Source organism: Marmota monax, unplaced genomic scaffold, assembly GCF_021218885.2.
Source record: "Marmota monax isolate L192 unplaced genomic scaffold, Marmota_monax_Labrador192_F-V1.1 WCK01_AAM20220418_F8-fsc00160, whole genome shotgun sequence".
Lineage (NCBI taxonomy): Eukaryota > Metazoa > Chordata > Mammalia > Rodentia > Sciuridae > Marmota > Marmota monax.
Genome location: NW_026694183.1, coordinates 23,001 through 43,286, shown reverse-complemented (window position 1 = coordinate 43,286; position 20,286 = coordinate 23,001). Strand labels below are relative to the sequence as shown.

The 20,286-nt window shown below is 41.0% G+C and overlaps 1 protein-coding gene across 1 annotated transcript; it reads right to left on the bottom strand.

The window, feature by feature from the left end:
• Window positions 1-784: 784 nt before the first annotated feature.
• LOC124107759 (vomeronasal type-1 receptor 4-like) lies at window positions 785-16,488 on the bottom strand. The gene is made up of 2 exons (XM_046465967.1): window positions 15,582-16,488; window positions 785-825 (listed from the first exon to the last, which is right to left on the bottom strand). Exons 1-2 carry the CDS (start codon window positions 16,486-16,488, stop codon window positions 785-787), a joined length of 948 nt encoding a protein of 315 aa, XP_046321923.1.
• Window positions 16,489-20,286: the final 3,798 nt, after the last annotated feature.

Genomic DNA, 20,286 nt, shown 5'->3' with positions numbered 1-20,286 from the left:
GGACTTTGAGATGTAATGTTAGGTCAGTTAGTTTTTGACTTTTTATTCTTTTAATGAATGTATTCAATGAATAAGCTTTCCTGTTAGTACTGCCTTCATAGTGTCCCAGAGATTTGGATATGTTATACCAGTGTTCTAATTCACCTCTAAGAATTTTTTTATTTCATCCGTGATTTCTTTTACTATCCATTCATCATTGAATAGTGTATTATTTACTCTCCATTTGTTAGAGTAGCTTCTATCTTTAATTTTATCATTGATTTCTAATTTCATTCTATTGTGATCTGATGGAATGCAGAGCATTATTTCTGTGTTTTTTTTTAATTTACTAAGAGTTGTTTTGTGGCATAAGATATGGTCTATCTTTGAGAAGGAGTCATGTGCTGCTGAGAAGAGAGCATATTCACTGATGGATGAATAGTAATGCAGACTTGTTGGGGCAAGCTCAGTCAGACATCCAGAAGAAATCACTAAAGTTAGAGGAGTTCACAGGGAGAAATGCCACAGAGCTGCTAGAAGTAGCAAACAAAATTCTTGTCAATCATGACCAAATAGCTGGCCCCATCAAGGTCTGCACCCCCAGCAGGACCACCCCATCAGTCAAGAGGTCCCACAAAGGAAAAAGGAACCCCCTTGGTCACTATCAACATGCATATTGCAGGGAAAGGGGTCACTAGAAAAATGAATGCCCTAGCCTCCCTGAGAAACAGTTGGCTCACAAGGCTGATATCAACCTGAGACACCCAGCACCAACCTGATTGGCCTAGCAGGGAGAAAAATCCAACTAAGGGGGACTGCGCTTTCTCCGATTAGGCCTCTGAGAGCCTGTGATCAGAATTAGAGTAGGGGGTCAACAAATGAACTTCATGGTAGACAAAGACAATGAACATTCCATGGTCACCCAACAAGTAGTCCCCTTCTCAGGGAAGGAAACACAATCATTGGGGCCACAGGTGCCCAGACCCATAGGCCCCTTGTGGTCCCCAGCAATATCAGTTAGGAGGCCATGAAATGATGTTTGAATTGTTTTACCTACCAGACTGCCCATCCCTTTGATGGAAAGAGATCTGCTTGCCAAAATGGGGGCCCAAGTTTCCTTCTCTGCCAATGGACCCACCCAGCTAGAATTAGCAGAACTACTCTTGCTGTGAGTAGAAAAAAAAATGGTGCCTATACTGCTCCATTCCAAAGGAGAAGATCATTCTTACTGAATTAGAAGTTAAATACCCACTGGTATGAGCTAAAGGGACCCCCCCCCCGTTTAGCCAAACATCATGCTCCCATTATTGATTTTAAACAGGAGGCTCAGCCTGTGAAATTATGACAGAACTCCATTCCCAAGGGGCCCAAGTGGGAATCCAGGATCATTAGACATATTGCTTCAACACAGACTTTTAATAAAATGTCAGTTACCCTGGAATACTCCATTGTTGCCTTTAAAGAAACCAGGGACCCATGAATACCATCCAGCAGGACTTAAGAGTCATAAATGAGGCAAGAGTCACAATACCCTTAGCAGTACCTAACCCAAACACCTTGATTGGGCTAATCCCCTCCACTTCTGAATGGTTTACTTGCCTGGACTTAAAAGATGCCTTTTTCTGCCTCTAGGTGGCACCTGTCAGCCAATAGTCGTTTGCGTTCAAATGGGAAAATCCACACACCAGGACAGAACAGTTCAGTCAGCCAGACAGAACAGTTCACTCAGCCAAGACTCCCCCAAGGGTTCAAAAACTCCCCTCACTCTTCAGTGGAGCCTCAGCTGCTGACTTAGCAGTGTTCCCAGGACAAGAACTAAACTGGGTCTTGTTACAATGTGTTGATGACCTTCTGCTAGCCAGCTAAACACAGGCTCAGTGCCTACAAGGAACAAAGGCAAAATGATAGCAAAGACAAAGGCACAGATCTATTAGAGATAGGTTAAACACTTAGGTTTTAACATCATGCAGAAATGGTGAACGCTGGGAACTGAGAGAAAACATGCAGTCTGTGCCCTCCCTACCCCCACCACAAATTGAAAAGTCCAAGAATTCCTAGGAACAGCAGGGTTCTGCAGAATATCTATCCCTGGATTCTCAGACTTGGCTAGACCCAGGTCTGAGACCTTTAAAGGAGAGAAATAAGCCCCCCTTGCGTAGGAACCAAGCCAGGAGGTGGTCTTTCAGATAATCAAGGCCAAACTCTCTGAGACTCCAGCCCTGAGACTTTCAACCTCTTTGTTCATGAAAAGAATGGAATGGTCTCAGGAGTACTAATCCAAGAATTTGGACCTTGGTGAAGTCTGGTGTCATATTTATCTAAAGAAATTGACTCAGGGCTGGGGATGTGGCTCAAGTAGTAGCGCGCTCGCCTGGCATGCGTGCGGCTCCGGTTCGATCCTCAGCACCACACACAAAGATGTTGTATCCGCCGAAAACTGAAAAATAAATATTAAAAATTTAAAAAAAAAGAAATTGACTCAGTCTTGGTGGGATGGCTGCCCTGCCTAGGGTACTGGCAGCTACTGTTTGCTGATACAGCTACTGGCTCCGCGGTAGAGTGCTCATCTAGCACATGCCAGGCGCTGGGTTGGATCCTCAGCACCACATAAAAATAAATAAATAAAATAAAGGTATTGTGTCCAACTACAACTAAAAAATATATATGTTGAAAAAAAATCCCACACCCAGTTGTAACCCTGAACAGCAGAGGTCACCATTGGATCACAAACACACAAATATCTCACTATCAAATGTTGCTCTGTGAGAATCCACCTGTAAAACTGGAAGTTATTTAAACCCTGTGCTCAGCCTTTGAAGAAAACACCACTGAGACCACACTGGTGCTGTATCTCCAAGTGTTGCTTGTCTCTTTCCATTACCGTATTTTTCCATATGTTTCCTTATTTTCTGTAACTTAGGAATGCACCTGACATCCATACTCCATGTTACAACAGTGTTTCCTTATTTAGAAGACTCCATAATATCCCATTTTTTTAAAGAGAAACATCACATTTTCGATACGCACACATCCCCTGATGGACACTTAGTTTGCTTCTGTGTCCTTCCTGTTGTGGATGATGCCACGGGAACATAGAAACACAGCTGTCTCTTTGAGGCACTGAATTCTTTCCTTTAGAAGTTCATCCAGAAGTGACATTGCTGCAGCACATGTAAGTTTCACTTTCCCATTTCAGAGGGATTTTCTTACTGTTTTCCATGGTGGCTCTGCCAGTTCATGTAGACTCCTACAGAACACAAAGTGCTCCCTTCTCCGGGTATTTCCCAACGCTTACTCTGTCTCTTGGAATCACCCATCCTAACAGTTGTGATGGAATACCTCTGCATGGCTTTGTAAATCTCCCTGGTGATTGGTGATTCTGAGCATTGTTTCATGGAAAATTATGCAGGCCATTTGCATGTCTCTTTTAGAAAAATCTCTATCCAAGTACTTTGTTCAATATCATAAATAAGTAATTTTACTGTGTGTGTTTATGGAAGACAACATGAGACATCAAGGTGCATAGTAAAATGGTTACTAGGACAAACGGATTAACTTATCCATCATCTTTCATAGTTGCCCATGATTCCAACTTTGTTTTCTGGTTTTGGTTTTGGTACTAAGGATTGAACCCACGGGTGCTTAAATTCTGAGCCACATCCCCGCCCTTTTTGTTTTTTCTTTTGACACAGGGTCTTGCTAAGTTACTTAGGGCCTCACTAAGTTGCTGAGCCTGGCTTTGAGCTTGCAATTCCTCTGCCTTGACCTTTTAAGTTGCTGGGATTACAGACATACACCACCACACTTGGATTATATTATCCACTTTGATAAGAACAGTTATAATACACTCTTTGGCAAAATGCTAAATAAAATATATTACCATCATGCTGGGCATGGTGGCACACATGTATAATCCCAATGACTCAGGAGGCTGAGGTAGGAAGATCACAAGTTCAAGGTCAGCCTCAGAAACTTATTGAAACCCTAAGCAATTTAGAAAAATCTGTCTCAAAATAAAAAATAAAAAGGGCTAGGTGTTGGGTGCAGAGCAGACTGAACTGTGTTGTCTGCAGGGCAGGCTGAACAGATGTTGGCTGCAAGATAGCCCACGCACTCAAACCCCCCTCTATCTGGTTCTTTATCACCTGTTTGCGTCAAGTCTGAACATTCAACCCTGCTCAAGGCTGAACACTTAACCCCACCTTGGGCCAACAAGGCAGCTTGCAGACCCAGAGGCCCCATTAGATTTGGGCTATAAAAACTCCCTCCTGCCAGGGCCCCTCTCTCTTGCTCTCTCTCTCTTGCTCTCTTTGTCTTTCTTGCATGCGCTCTCTGTCTCTCTCTTGATCTTGCGCTCGCTCTCTCTCTCTCTCTCTCTCTCTCCTTCTTTCCTTTCTCTTTGTTGCACTGCTGCAATAAAGATCTTTTGGTTGCTCCGAGTGTTGTGGTCACTTTTCTTTCACTAGGCATGTTACTCAATGGGTAAGAGCCCTTGGGTTCAAACCCAAGTACAAAAATAAAATAATACAACAAAAGTAGATCCCTCCTTTGTGGGGAAGACAATGTTAATAGATCCCAATATCAACACTATAACACCTATGCACAATTTGTTGTATGAAGACGTTTACAGTTTAGTCTCAATGTACAGAGATGTTGGATTCAAATATTATCTAAAATGTAATCAGTAGTTTTGTAAAAAGATTTACAGTTTCTGACGGTGGACAATGAACTGGGGGTGGGGCAAGGGACAATATGCTGAGGAGGAAGGATGTGAGAAAACAGACTTAATATATCTTAGGAAATGTGAAAGAGAAATCTAATGAAGAGGGTTAGTAGCAGGAGAATAGACAGGAAGTAATTTAGGGTAGACAAGTTCCTGGGAAGACACTAGAGTACATAAAACAAACACACATATGTATTTAGAAAAATAGAGGATGTTAAAATAGTAAAATTTGGAGGGGGAAAGAAAAATGAGATAAACCTGAAGTTTATCTCAGCCACAGTGAAACAGTGAAACTTCAATTTTTGCTCATAAAAATATCACCTCCAAGTAAATTTAAAAAGCAAATAATTAAGAAAACATGAATAGTTTCAGAAAAGACAAATCCAGTGTTCTAAAAATAAGAAAATATTTTATACAAAACACACATTATGGGTAAAATGAGAAATTATATTTTATTAAAATTAAGGTTTAATTTCTTCAAAAGACACGTAATTATATACAAAGAGAGACACACAGATAAAGAGACAGACATAAATACATAGTATATTGGATAAAGACAGAGATGCAGAAATGATCAAAAAAATAAACATATAAAAATAGTGTGCTAGATCTGGAGATCATATTTTCTTCTTTTACAGAAACTTGTTTTTTGTTGTCTTTTTTAATTGTAGTCCATATTTTAACAGATGAGGATCAACCTGATCTGTGAAGAAAAGGTCTTTTCGGTCTCATTTGGGACGGCGTCTTGCTCTGTGCCTGTATAATGATGTTCTAAATTCCATGGTATATGCAAGTTCTCCACAGTGTCCTAGATCTTAAATGGCTGCCTGCAAAAATGAAGAATCAGAAAAAAAATAGTTGAGAAAGAGAGAAAGACAAACAGAGACACAGTGGCCATTTGAATTTCAGGGGCAAATAGGAAGGGTCTTTTAATGCCTTGGAAGGGTGTGACCTTGGCTGCCTGCCTCTGTGTCAGCAGCTGCAAAGATAACTGGGCAACCAGCAGTGAGAGCACAGGTCCCTAGTGGGCACACAGGGTTCCCAGAGCCCAGCCTGCCTTCCGTAAGGGGAGGGCGGGCGGCAGCAGGAGCCCATACACATGGCTGATGCCCTGGGGGTGGGGTGGGGAGGGGTGAATGATGTTGTGCCAAGATCCAAAAAGGTCTGCAATTAATTTGAGTTTTCCATTCAAGCTGTGTTCTGGAGGTTTAAGCTTTCAGTGTACCCTAGACAATTCCTGGAGAATCATGACATCACACAGCTGTGACAGTGCAGTCTATGTCAATGGGGAGACAGAGTCCTGGGGCGCCTACCCACAGTCTTCCCAGGATCCTGGCCCACTGAGGACTTTAGACACCATGACTGACCTTGATCGTGTGGTGCCCAGACATGGATAAGTCAGGAGAGGAAAAAGGAACAGGAGACTGGACATGAAAGTCACCTCAGGAAGGAAGTGGTATTACCCTGGGTGAGGCAGTGACAGAGGAGAGAAAGAACATCAAATCAACCTTTTCAGAACATATTGAAATTCACTGTTTTTTGAAAAATTGAGATCACTACCAACACATACAACAACACATACAGTTCTGGATAGCTTGCTGATATAAATTTTAATGATTTTTAAATGTCTTTAGAGAAAAAAATTACCATCTCAGAAGTTTTATAATACACAACTATATTTAACACAATGGAAACTATTAACTGGAGAGGGGACACATCTAATATTATTCATTAAAATTATTCATAATATTATTCATTAAAATTTCATCTCAGGTGAAATTCATATCAACATTTTAGGTATAAGCCTATGACCAACAAGAGCACCACTACATATTTATCCAGTGGAAACACCTACAAATATCATCAAAATACCCTGCAGAATCTACATGCAGTGCCCACCATGACACTCCAAACTGGAAAGGCAGACATGTGTTGTTCTAATTTGTTTCTATTGACATAACTGTAGGCCTAAGAGTCGATCTTGATAAAAGAAATTTTCTGAGCTCTAGAAATTAAGTTCTAGAGATTAAGAACATGGTGCCAGAATCTGCTCAGCTATGGGGAGGGCTTCATATCAGAAGGAACGGGAATGGTGGAAGCATGTTACAGAAGAGATCACAGGGCAAGACAGTGGGCAAGACACAGCAGAGAACTCGCTCTAAGATGACCCATTCTTGTGAGAACCAACATCATCCACAAGATCAGCATTGATCCATTCCAAGAGTAAACACCCAGGTTCTCCTCAAGAGAAGAATGCTTGAGGAGGAAGATGGTAGAGCCAATCAAACAGAATCCCTGCCTCTCCACAATACACAAGGAAAGCAGTGAAAGAACAGCTGAGCAGAAAGTAAGTACTGACAGAGCAAATACTCCAAAAATCAATTGTGCACAACTCAAGACTTGGAAGCACTTGAAGTTCGGTTACAGGAAGAGAAAATAAGGACAGGAATCCTTAACCTTGAACTGGAACAGGGTGCAGAAGAATGAGAAAGAGAAAAAGAGCAAAAGCTCATTTCCCTGACAATAAAATAAAAGCAAACTGGGAATAAAAGCAGACCAAGATCAAACAGGACAGGAACAGCAAAGCCAGTGAGCGGGTGGAGTAGTTTAACCCAGCTCTGCACTGAAAGCCAGGCAAGGTGGCTGCCCTTCATGGAGTCCACAGCTGGCCAGCCTCCCTGGAATAAATTCAGTCAACACAGCTTCCCCCCAATGTCAGAGAGCATGAAGTAAAACCAGAGGGAACATCTCTGCAGTGGGATGTCTCAATAATCCATCCAGAAGGAAATCATGGAGCGATCGCTACTAGATAAAGTTACTGAAATAGCCTCCCCCTCCCCCTCACCTTGGACAAGGGGAGTGGAGTGGAACAGACCTGAGAGTTCATCACTCCTGGGAGTGCCATTTCTGAGCCAGCACTCAACATACTTCCACAGGGAACTGAGGCAAAGATGGGCCAGCTGACATCCCATCCCCATCCTGGAGACAGATAAATCTGAGCTACACCAGCCAGGACAGGCTGCTGTGCCATAGAAGGCAAACAGAGGCCCTGCATCTGGAGGACTCAGGCTGCAGATGGGGAGATGACTGTCCTGAGGACATCACAACAAGGAGAAGAGATGCCTGCCATTCAGGACCCTTGGCAGTGAGAGATCAGATGCAGGTGGAGCAACCAACCCTCTATCCCAGGAGTGGGGGGAACCAGCACTCACAATTCACCACCACAGGCAGTAGAAACAGTGTCCTGGCAATCTACATCAGTCAGGGGGTCTCTTCTGCACCACAAACCACCCACAGACAGTCTGAAATCTCAGTTACCACCAGTTGCACACAGACACCAGGCTCTCTGCCACTGTAAAGAAGATCTGGATGAGGGGAGCGAGTGCACAGCATCCCACTGTTAGAAAAGCATCCTTGGGCCCTGCATCCTGTGCTCCTGCACCAGGGAGAGACCCTCAGCAGATGCAGCACAGCACCCTCCCAACATGCAGCCTCAGGCGCTGGGCTGATGAACAAGAACTCACAGGTGAGGAATTCCACCAGGAAGTCGCTCCTGTGCCCCAGCAGCTCTAGGAGGCTCCACAGTGATAGGCATCTTCTAAAGACCCCCAACCCTGATGAAATCCATACCAGGAAGACTCCACCTTGGCTTGGATCACTGTAAATAGGTCTAGTGTCAATTTCATCATACAAATTTCACTCTTCACTTTTATTTGATAGTTCTTCCCTCAGTATTTGATACTGTGCCCTCAATCCGTCTGATTACATGTCTTCTACTGTTTTAAAACATTAATTGGAATTATTCTATCTGTTACCCAGATCTGGTTTATCTCACTCCTCTTAGCACCTGTTTTCCCTCTTATTTTACCTGATCCTGCCTCAGATCCTGCCCCCCATATATTTTTTCTTCTTTTTAATTTGGTTTGTATTATGCTTTTCTGGCTTTTCTTTTTCCTTTTTTCTTTGGTTTCTCTTCTTCCCCGATTTTTACTTTCTCATTTTCTGCCCCTATAAAATGTAATAGGAATTTGTCTATCTTAATAACTAATCTCTCATTTTATTCCAGAACATTATTACAATTTTATGCCTGGATTACAGTAATCGTGGAACAGGATCAACTTTTGTTTTCCTAAGGTTGATTAGTACTTGTCTTTGCTGTGAAGAGATTGTAGCAAATAGAAATTAATGTCTTCTCTCAAAGTGGTGCTGGCAACAGAGGACACATCACCACAGACACTCTGAGATCCAAAAGATCAGTAGAAGCAATGTTGGAATTTTATACTTCAATAAACCATGAAGTCTTAAAGATATTAACAGATTTCTAGATACACAGGACCTTCACAAATTGAACCATGAGGGTATAGAAAACTTAGATCACTATCAAGCAATGAGATTGAAGCCAGAATTAAAAGCTTTCCAGGATCAGATGGACTCTCATCTGAGTTCTACCAAACCTTTAAAGAAGAACTGATGCCCATCTGCCTCAAATTATTTCATGAAATTGAAAAGGAGGGAACATGGCCAAATTCATTTTATGAATCCAGTATCGCCCTGATATCATAACCAAAGACACATCAAGGAAAGAAAACCTCAGCTATCTATCCCTGATGAACATATATGCAAAAATACTTAATAAAATATTGGCAAACCACATGAAACACACATAAAGATAGTACACCATGATCAAGCAGGTTTCAACCCACAGACACAAGATTGGTTCAACATGTGCAAATCAATCAATGTAATTCTCCACATAAACACAGTTAAGGACAAGAATCATATGATTATCTCAATAGATGCAGAAAAGGCATTTGGCAAAGTCTGGTACCCATTCATCTGTGAAGTACTGGAGAAGTTAGGAATAGAAGAAACTTATCTCAACATTGTAAAGGCTATATATGACCAACATAACAATAGCATTGTACTGAACATAGAAAAACTAAAAGCATTTCCTTTGTAAACCAAAGAGAAGGATGTCCACTCTCACCACTCCTATTCAATGTAGTCCTTGAAACTCTAACCAGAGCAATAAGGCAAGAGAAGGAAATTAAAGAGTACAAATAAAAAAAGGAATCCAATGATTTCTGCTAAATGGAATGATCCTACAGTTAGAAGACCCCCCCCCGAAAAAAACTCCCTCAGAGATTTCTAGAGCTGATAAGCATACTTAGCAAAGTAGCAGGATATAAGATCAACATTCATAAATGAATCACTTTTCTGTACACCAATAATAAATCTGATGAGAAAGCAACCAAGAAAATCACCTCATTCACAATGACCTCCTAAAAATAAACAATGAATGAACACTTGAAAATAAACCAAGGAGGTGAAAAATTTCTTCAATGAAAATTATAAAATACTTAGTAAAGAAATTGAAGACTTGTAGATGATGTAAAGTCCTCCCATGTTCTTGGATAGGCAAGGTTAATATTGTCAAAATGAACATATTGCCAAAGTATTATACACATTTGCTTCAATCCCCATGAAAATAGCATGACATTCTTCAGAGAAATAGAAAAAAACAGTCCTAAAATTTATTTGGAAGAATAAGAGACCCAGAATAGACAAACAATCCTAGGTAAGAAGAGTGATGCAGGAAGTATCACAATACCAGATCTGAAATTAAACTGCAGAAGTACAGAAACAAAACAGCATGGTATTGGTCTCAAAGTAGACATGAAACCCAATAAAATAGAAGACACAGAAAAACCTGTATTTATACAGTCATCTGATACTTCACAATGGTGCCAAAAATATATGTTGGAAAAAAAACAGCCTTGTTAACAAATGGTGCTAAAAAAAACTGGATACCCCTATGCAGAAGATTGAAACTAGATCCCAGTCTCTCACCCTGCCCAAAAGTCAACTCAAAGTGGTTCTGGGATCAACATTCGGGCATAGGCACTAACATCCTTAAAAAGACTCCTAAAAATGAATCTGACATAATCTTCCTTTGTACAAATATGAATACACCATAATGATTCTCATCTTGTACATCCACAAAAATAGAATTCCTCATTAGAATAAGGTATATTCTATGCATATAATTACACAAAAATTGATTCAACACTCTTATATTAATGAAAAGAACCAAAAAATAAAATATTAAAATGTCTAAAAAGGAATCCTAAACTTCTAGAAATAAAACCAAAAATCAATAAGAGGGAGAGAATCAAATTAAAAAGTTTATATGCAGCAAAGGAAAACAATCAAGAATATGAAGACAGAGCCTACAGAATGGGAGAAATCTTTGCCACCTGCTTCTCAAATAGGGCATTTATATCCAGAATTGAAGTAGCTCCCAAAAGAATTGGAGAAGCCCCCAAAAGAGACTTTCCATCACTAAACTTCTCTCCTAGTCAACAAGATTTTCACATAGACTACCAAGGGGATTTCACAGGAGCTCTACAGAGAGCTAAATGTGGTTTTGAAGCTTCCTCTTTCTTGTAAATCCAGGTTTGCAGACAAAATGTGTGAAAACCTCTGCTAGCCCAAGAATATGGTTCAAAGAGTAACTGTTATGTACCCATTCTCTGTCATATGACCATCCCAATGAGTTTAAATCTAAAAGAATTCCCAGAACCGGGACCCAGAGATATTTAGTTATTAGCCCTCTGGACCACTGTAGCTTAAATAAACCTGCTTCCTGAAAATTTCTTGGGTGTCCATCCTCATCTGCCCTACATCAGAATATATATATATATATATATATATATATATATATATATATATATATATATATACTAAAAAAAGTCACAAATAAAACAAATAATAAATGGGCAAAGAACTATGCAGACACTTCTCAAAAGACGACATGACCAACAAATTTATGAAAAAGAGTATTTAGCATCTCTACAATGAGGGAAATGCAAATTAAAACTACACTAAGATTTCAACTCACTCCAGTCAGAACAACAATTTTCAAGAATATAAATAAAAATACATGCTGCTGAGGATGTGGGAGAAAAGTTACACTTGTACATTGCTCATGGGACTGCAAATTAGTGTGATCACTCTAGAAAGAAGGATGGAGATTCATCCCAAAACTAGGAATGGAAGGCTGGGGCTGTAGCTCAGAGGCAGAGCACTTATTGAGCATGTGTAAGGCACTAGGTTCGACCCTTAGCACCACATAAAAATAAACAGCTAAAATAAAGACATTCTGTCTATCTACAACTACAAAAATTTTTTTTTTAAACTAGGAATGGAACAACCATATGACTCCACTGTCCCTATTTATCCAAACAAACAAAAATTATCATACTATGTAGACACTGCCTTGTCAACGCTTAATAGCCCAGATGCTTGTCAATAGATGACTTGATAAAGAAAATGTGACTCACAAGGTCAAAGGATAATTGCTCTCTCTCTCATATGGAAAAACTAAAACAAAACTCAGAAAAAAAATGGAGTGAGGGGTCCCATGAAAGTAAAGGAGAGATCAGTGGAGTAGATAGAGGTAGGGATTGAGGGTGAAGGAGGAGGGCCTGGAAAAGAGTGCAACAGTGGAATGAGATTGACCAAAATATTTTATGCATATGCATGTATACCACAGTGGATCTCATCTGCATGTGTATCCATAAAGCACTGATTTTAAAAAGACTATAAATAAATAGAAGGAAGACTAGTGGAGTAGAGAAAAAGGAAGAGGGGGATGTACAAGGCAGGGAAAGGAGAAGTCCTGTGGACTGAAATGAGCAAATTATATTTTTGCTGCTATAATTACTTCAGTGAACTCCAGTAGCATGTACACCAGTAAAGTACAAAGAAAAAATATGAAAATGTTCCTTAAAAATAAGAATGCTTAATTATTTGCTATTCCCATGGTTGAATCCCACCCTCTACCACATTGAAAAATGCTAATTTGAGAGCACCTGGATTTTGTACCGTCAAATATAAAAGAGTTCATTTTGAACTCTCATTTGTATAAAGTAGGAGAGAGGTGAAAGTGACCTGGGCTGTCATGTACTCATCACTCTTGGGGATGCTCTGAGAGAGCATCTCAGACTGAGGTGTTGTCTTCCTATATAGGAGCTGCATATAGGGGAATGGACTCCACTTGTGAAAGTTCACTGACATCACATGCCTAGCCTGTACATAAAATCATTTAAAATACATATCAGTAATTTAAAAATCAGCTGCAGCAAAAGATTCTTATCCCATTTACATAATGTCAAGGTGGACAGTGAATGTATTAAATAAGTGCACACTCTGGTCAGTTTTTGAAAATATGAAATGTAGCATCTTGGAAATAACAACAGAAATCAACTTAGAAACTTAAATAGAATGGGTGTCATAATGAGAAAATTTGTTGTTCATGGTTTTCCATAACATTCAATTATATGAAACATATAAGATAAGTTTCATTTTTCAAAGGCAAATAGTGTCTGAATATACAAATACTGATATTCCCTTCAAAAGAAATAGCTAACACAGAAGCATCAGAGAAAAGAGAATATATATAAAAATACATTTCACATAATTTTACAAATGAACCAACAAGATTAGGAAGAAAAAGCAACAGAAAGCAAATTTTATGCTAAATCATTTGCCATTGTTGAAACTGTTATCTAAATCTGAAATTTCTATTTGTTACAATTTTCTAAAATTATTCTTTGGTGCATAATAAACCTAATTCAAGTTATATATATGCACAACTGTATATTTACATTATATATATATATATATACATATATATAATATATATACATATACATTTACACATTTAAAATATAAAGATTATTTGGTATTTTGATTTCTTTAATGGATTTGGCATTTTAATTTCTTTTGTATATACATCTCTTTTTTGCAATCTAGGAAACCAGAACCAGAGACCCAGGTCAAGCCAAGTCTTGAGATATTCAACAGAATGACATTATAGTACTCAGGGCTACCAATAGAGCTATAAGCTCTAAACAGTAACCACATGCCCTCATTTCTTATTAGGGAACAACCAAAAGTCCAGTCCTTAAAGGAATGATAATACAGAACCTCTTGAAATGCAAAGAACAAAGTGACCCAAATTATATACAGGCTGCTTGAGTCAGCTTTTCATTGCTGTGACCAAGACACCCAACAAGAACTACCTAGAGGAGGAAAAGATCATTTGTGCTCATGGTACCAGAGATCTCAGTGGATGGAAGACTCACTCTATTGCTCTGGGCCCAAGGTGATGCAGACTATCACGAAGAGATGGCATGGTGGAGGGAATCTGCTCCCCTCGTGGCATCCAGGAAGCAGAGAGACTGGAAAGGTGGTAAGGAGCTACAGGGAAGATCCCCCCCTTCCAGTGCATGTCTCCAGTGACCTGCCTCCCCCAACCACAACACACCTGCCTACAGTTACCACCCAGTCAGTCCATTCAAACTGGGGTACACTGATCAAGTTACACCCCTCACAATGCAATCATTTCACCCCTGAGTATCTCTGCATTAGCACAGCAGATTTGGGGCATGAATCATGTTCAAGTCATAGAACACCTACATCAGAGCTGGTCAAAGATTGGTTATGAAATAAACTGTTCAAATTTTGAAAATGACTCTGTGGCTTGAAAAATTCTCATGTGCTGTCAATCTGAAAGCAGGTGTAAATATTGCAATGGGCCCATACCAGTATTTGAATCATCAAGGTCTTCTACAAGGACATGAAGGTACAAATATATGTGGGGAAGAAGATACTTATATATTTTATATGAATTGCTTAGTAGTAAGAAATTAGACATTCTGCATTCTTACATTGACGCCAAGGACAAACTGACGATGAAAACTATTTAAAAGAAATGCTTACTCTTTTAAAAGAGGGTGGAGTGGTTACAATTTCCCCCTGCAGTATAACCTCCTGCTTTCCATAAAATTAAGACCATTATTCCTCCGTGATACATGATCACATGAAAAAAGTTTGTTGAACTTTTCCTTAAAAAGGAGGTGAGAACAGAGCATGTCTAATAAACTAACTTGGCATAACAGTGAACAGTTTTGGGATAGATCAGGAAATTTGACCACTGTTTTGTCAAATATCTGCAAACAGAAGAATTCTTCAGTCCTCAGCCATATTTTCTGCTCCATGTCCTATAGCTGGATGCAGTCACTCAGTGACCCTTCTCAGGGCTGAGGTGGGTGCTAGTGATTGCTGTCTGGAATGTCAGCACAGGAGCAAACCAGTTTGCATGCACAGTAATGTGCAGATGGTGAAGTCCTGACTGGAACACCAGAGTGCCAAGGCTTAGGACAGGCATAGACTGGAATTCCACTTGTGGTGATGCAGCCTAATGGAAGGAGGGAGCCCCTGATAATGGAAGGCACCAAAGAACAGCACAGAGGAAGAGCAGTGCCTTGTGAGACTCAGCAGGGCTTTTCTTAAACTGCAGGTCAATATCTTCATCCTCTATGCTGGAGACTTGAGTTTTCTACTTCACTCCTAGAGATGTGAGCATCCAACTTGCCAGGAGAAGTCATCATAGCATGAAGTTCCCCTTATTATCCACACATTCATACCAATCAAAAAAAAAAAACAGGATGTAAGGAGAGGGGACAGGAAGGAATGCTTACTCTAGGCAAAGAGAAAGAATTAATGGCTGGTGAATTTGTGCTTGTTTCAGGCAGGAGTTCAGGCTTCTGGCCAAAGGCACCTTGATACAACCCCCATATGCACCATGAAAGTCCTCAGGAATGCGTGAACCTCACCAGGTCAAGCTGCCAGATGATCCAGGCCACCCAGCAAGAATCAACAGGCCAGTTCAAATATATGAGTGCATGTGTGAAAATCACCATTCCCATGTGTATAATTAGGCTTCAAATTTTATGGATTCAAATGAATAAATAAATAAGTGTTGTGCAAAAACTTAAAATTTTTATGTTCATCGTAAGAATAGGAGGTTTACTATTCTGTTTCCAGGCAAAAGAAAGTCTGGATGCACTGGAGTCTTGACTCATGAGCAAGAAGGGGCTGACAGCTGGGAAACACCCAGAGACTATTGCAGCTGTGTTCACCAGGAGCCAGTTGGGATTATTAATAACAGTCACACAACTTTGAAAGACACAGGAAAGTGTGTAAAAGGAGACAAAGGTGCTCACCAGGAGAAGGATGGTTTGGGTGGCTCTGGACTCAGGGGAGGACCTGAGGGAGCTGGTCTTGTGAATGTGCTGCATTCTCTGCTTGTGCCTGTGCAGGATGAGCACCATGGAGCTGCTGGCCCAGAACATGAGCCCCACACACAGGGCATCAGGGAAGGTTAGCAATGCTACAAACAGTGAACCTGTGGTTAAGTCAGGATGAACAGCAGAACAGTATCCAAAATCTTTTAGGTCTGTCATTGTTGTGTTGTTCCATTTCCCAGTCATATACATAAGATTAAAAATATTAATAAGCAGGTACATGATCCAACTCAGGTACATGGAAAAGCCAACGTACTTGGGAATTTTCACTTTAAGTCCTGCCCACCTGGATTCATTGGGGTTTATGGTGATGGCCTGGAAGACACTCAGAAGGCACATGGTTACAATGGACATGGCCCTGCCCACCCTATGAAGACAGAACAATAGTTTGCATCCAAAATCACCAAGGGAGATTTCTAAATTGAAAGCTGCCACTGTCTGGGGAACACCTCTACACAGGAGGGTTAACAAGTTGGCGACAACCAAGTGCTGAAGAATCAAGTCTGTGTGTCTTACCCTGCACCCAGTGAAGTAAAGAACTAGGTAATGGAGGAGAAGAGAGGAATTGCCCAGAGCTCCAACCACAGTCTGTGCCAGGAAGATGATGCCTACAGCCACATCACTGGCTGCCATCCTGCCAGGTCCCTGCTGTCCCTTGAAGAGGGTCCTGCAGGGGAACAGAAAGCCTGGGCTGCATGTGTCCTGTCAACCAAAACCTAGCATTGCCCACTCCCCAGAGTCCCACTATGAATATTGAATGTTTTTTTTTCTTTACTGTGAATATTGAATTTTTTTTTCTTTAAAAGTTTTATGCATAAACTTTTAAAAGCATAAAACTTTGCCATGAAAACATCACTTTGCTACCACTTGCATCTTCACAACTTGAGGCAGGTGCAGAGGCGACTTTGCATAATGACCAGAAGAACTTGGTCATGCAGAAGGTAAACGTCTAAATTCATGCTCTGATTAGGGGAGTAGAGGGGACTTGAGACTAGCTGAGTATAAAAGTTAGTATGGTTAACTACCAAGCGTCCTGAACATGGGAGTTCAGTTTTTTGTGTTTAGTTCTGTTTTTCGAAATTCCTATCATCTTCTAAACTGATGGTATTTTAAGCTTTTATTCTAATGAGTTTCCATTTCCTTAGAGAATTATTCTCCAAGCCAATCTCAATTATGAGAGACTATCTAGATATTTTATTGATGAAGAAGCTCTGAGGGAGCTATAATCCAGCAGGCACCTGTCCCATGGTGAGTTATGTGCAGGGAGCCAGTCCTGGTCCATTTCAGAACAGCTACCACAGGGCACACTTGGCTGTTAGGAATGCAAGTGAAACAGCACCTGTCACAGGAATTGTTTCTCCATGCCACGTCCTATGCTTTGTGACATAAAGCATCAACACTGTATGGTAGTAGCGGCATAATTGCTGCTTTTGGGGGACACACGCTAAATGTGTTAATACCTGAGTTCAGTAAAACTGTTAGCAAGACATCAATGTGGGTAACTGATATTACAACAGGAGCCACGTATCCACACTGGCATATGAACAGCATGAAGTCTTGAGATGGCAGATTTGTGACTATCATGAAAATCTATACATTCAGCAGACCTTCTTTAGAGCAGTTTTAGGCTGATAAAAAAAATTGAGCAGAAGGTAAATAAGTTTACCATAATTTCTACACACTCAAACCCTACTCCACAATAAAATTCCTAAGCCAGGTGGTGTATTTAATACAATAGAAACCAGATATATGTATAAAAGGTGGTGTTGGAAACCCATAATTATTATATTACATTTTTATATTTATTTTTTAGTTTAGGTGGACAAAATATCTTCATTTTATGTGGTGTTGAGGATAGAATCCAGTGCCCCATGCATGCTAGGCATGCACTCTACCTCTGAGCCACAACCCCAAAACTATTAGTACATTTTCTTTATAAACGTTTTATCATTTTAAGGGGGAAATAACCTCAAACATTCCTGGACAACAGGTGGTTTCAGGATTGGCCCAATGATTGTGTCCATGAGCTGCACTATGCCCAGAGTTAGAGGAAAGGTTCCACTCAAGCATCACCCTATAGGACACAATACTAGAAGAGTCCTGTAAGTTCTTCCTACTCTATACAAGAATCTTGCAGATATTGTAGGTTCTATTCTAGAAATCCAGAAAACTCAGCACACAATTCCTGTAAGGGACACTGAGCTGCTGACAGATTTGCAGTCAACACCCTCCTACACCTTGAAGATTGGTGTAGTGTAGTTCAGCACCCACTGTCAGCAAGGATCACTTTCCATTCAACTGGGAGCCATCAGGGATGGCTGCAGGATCCAGGACCCCATCGCTCTTCAGTGCCTGAGCCCACTCCTGAGAAATTTTTCCTGCTTCCTGTGTGGCTCTGGTATTCAACCAGATTCAATATAGAATCCCCTTTTCTGATGAGATCACCTACCCAGACTCTTGAAATGAGACCTTGAAATGGGTCTTCCCTCACAGATGATGCTCTCAGGTTGTCATTTCATTACTCACCAGGCTATTTCTCTCTGCCAGGATGGTGATCTCAGTGCAGAGGCCTCTGTGACCAAGACATGTGCTTTCAGGGAGGTGGTCAGCTCCTGAGATATGTGTCTGTGACTCTGTGACCTCACCTCCCCTTTGGACCTGCAATTATCACTGTGCCTGTAGCATCAATGGGCATGCAGGCTGGGGGAGTTAAGGACACTGCTGAAAACTTTCTCCCCAGGTGACACTTACGAAAAACAATTATAAGTTTCTTGTTGGCATCTCTAATGGATCCTGGAGTGTTGGGAGGTGCTTCTGTTTATCAATAATCCATGGAGTCACACAGTCACATGCCAAGGAAGAGTAAATACCGTGGTCTGACATGTGAGGGACTGGCAGCCCCACTGCATTGTTTTCCAAACCTAGTTGCTTCCTATTCCATTTACCTAAGTGGAACCATCATTTTGCCTATTGGTAAAGAAATGGAATGAAACAAAACACCTGAGAAGGATTTAAACACACACACACACACACACACACACACACACACACATGAAAGAAGAAGAATGTGAAGAATGTGACCTTCAGAATGAACTCTGAAGGTCATTCCATTCCTCTGAACACAAGTACAAGCCCATTCATGGTCACTCATTTGCAAGACTCAATGCCAATTGACATCAAAATTATTAGGGAAATATACTTTACTGATATTGATCCCGTTAATGACAGAAGAGATTTCTATAAGAAATACAGAAAGCTGGTACCTCACAAATGACAGTAGCAGCTTTGGATGATTTGAGAGGCCAGATCTACCACTGCTGCAACTACTAGATTCACCTGTGCTATGGACACTATTTGCAGGGCATCAGATAGTGACCACAAAAAGGGAGGCCTTGGGGTTGGGGCTGGGGCTCAGTGGTAGAGTGTTTGCCCAGCATGTGTGAGGCCCTGGGTTCAATCCTCAGCACTGCATAAAAATAAATAAATAAAGGTATTGTGTCCATCTATAACTAAAAATATTTTTTTTTAAAAAAGGAAGGCCTTTCCAATACGTTCAATTCCCCCAACACTGAAAAAATACTATTTACAATGAAGAGTTTTAAAAATTGCTGTGAGCTTTCCCATTCAGGTCAAGACCTGTCATAGGACAGGGGAGTGTTCAGGGCAGTGACCCTTCATAGCTGTGAGGAGAAGGCAAGAGAAAGATGGCATAGGGCAAGGGCATGGGGAGAAGACAGTGCAGCAGTTGGTGGGGAGCTGGGAAAGGACAGGGGAAGAGAAGGTGGAGTGGAAGGGAAAGGGGGTGAAATTCAGAAGTCAGCGCATAGCTGGGCTGGAGCACACCGGAAACAAGTGTTAATGGATATTAAGGACACAGGGCCTTTGGTTCTAGAGACACGGGGTGATGTTTTCATAGGATGAAGGGGCTCCTGGGGGTGTGGCCTGAGAGAAAGTGATGATGGTCAGCAGTTGGTAAAACTCACAGAAAATTCAACACCTGAGTTGTTAATACACAGGGTTGGGGGAAGATGTAGATGTGAGTGGGGTTTGTTGTCCTGGATTTAAGTAGAGGCCATAACAGAGTGGCTGAAAAGGAGGCGGAGTCTGGGGAGAGAAAGTGGGTCTTGGAGAGAGACAAATTAGACATAGGGAAACAATTGAGCCAGGAGGGCAGTACCTTGAGAGAACTAAGGAGGCCGAGAGAACCAAGAACAGCAAGAGAAGCATCAGAAAGACCAAGTTCAAAGGCAGACTCTTCTAGAGTTCCAGGCTAAGTGTGAGGAGACGTTGCTCCACCCATGTGGTATAGCTGGAGGACAAGCAAAGACACCAGTGAAACCAAAGGTTGTGTCCTGACTTACCCCGCACACATGTTAAACACAGAGATCTGCCCTCAGGAGAAAAATGGAGGAGGATGGGGTTGGCAGACGT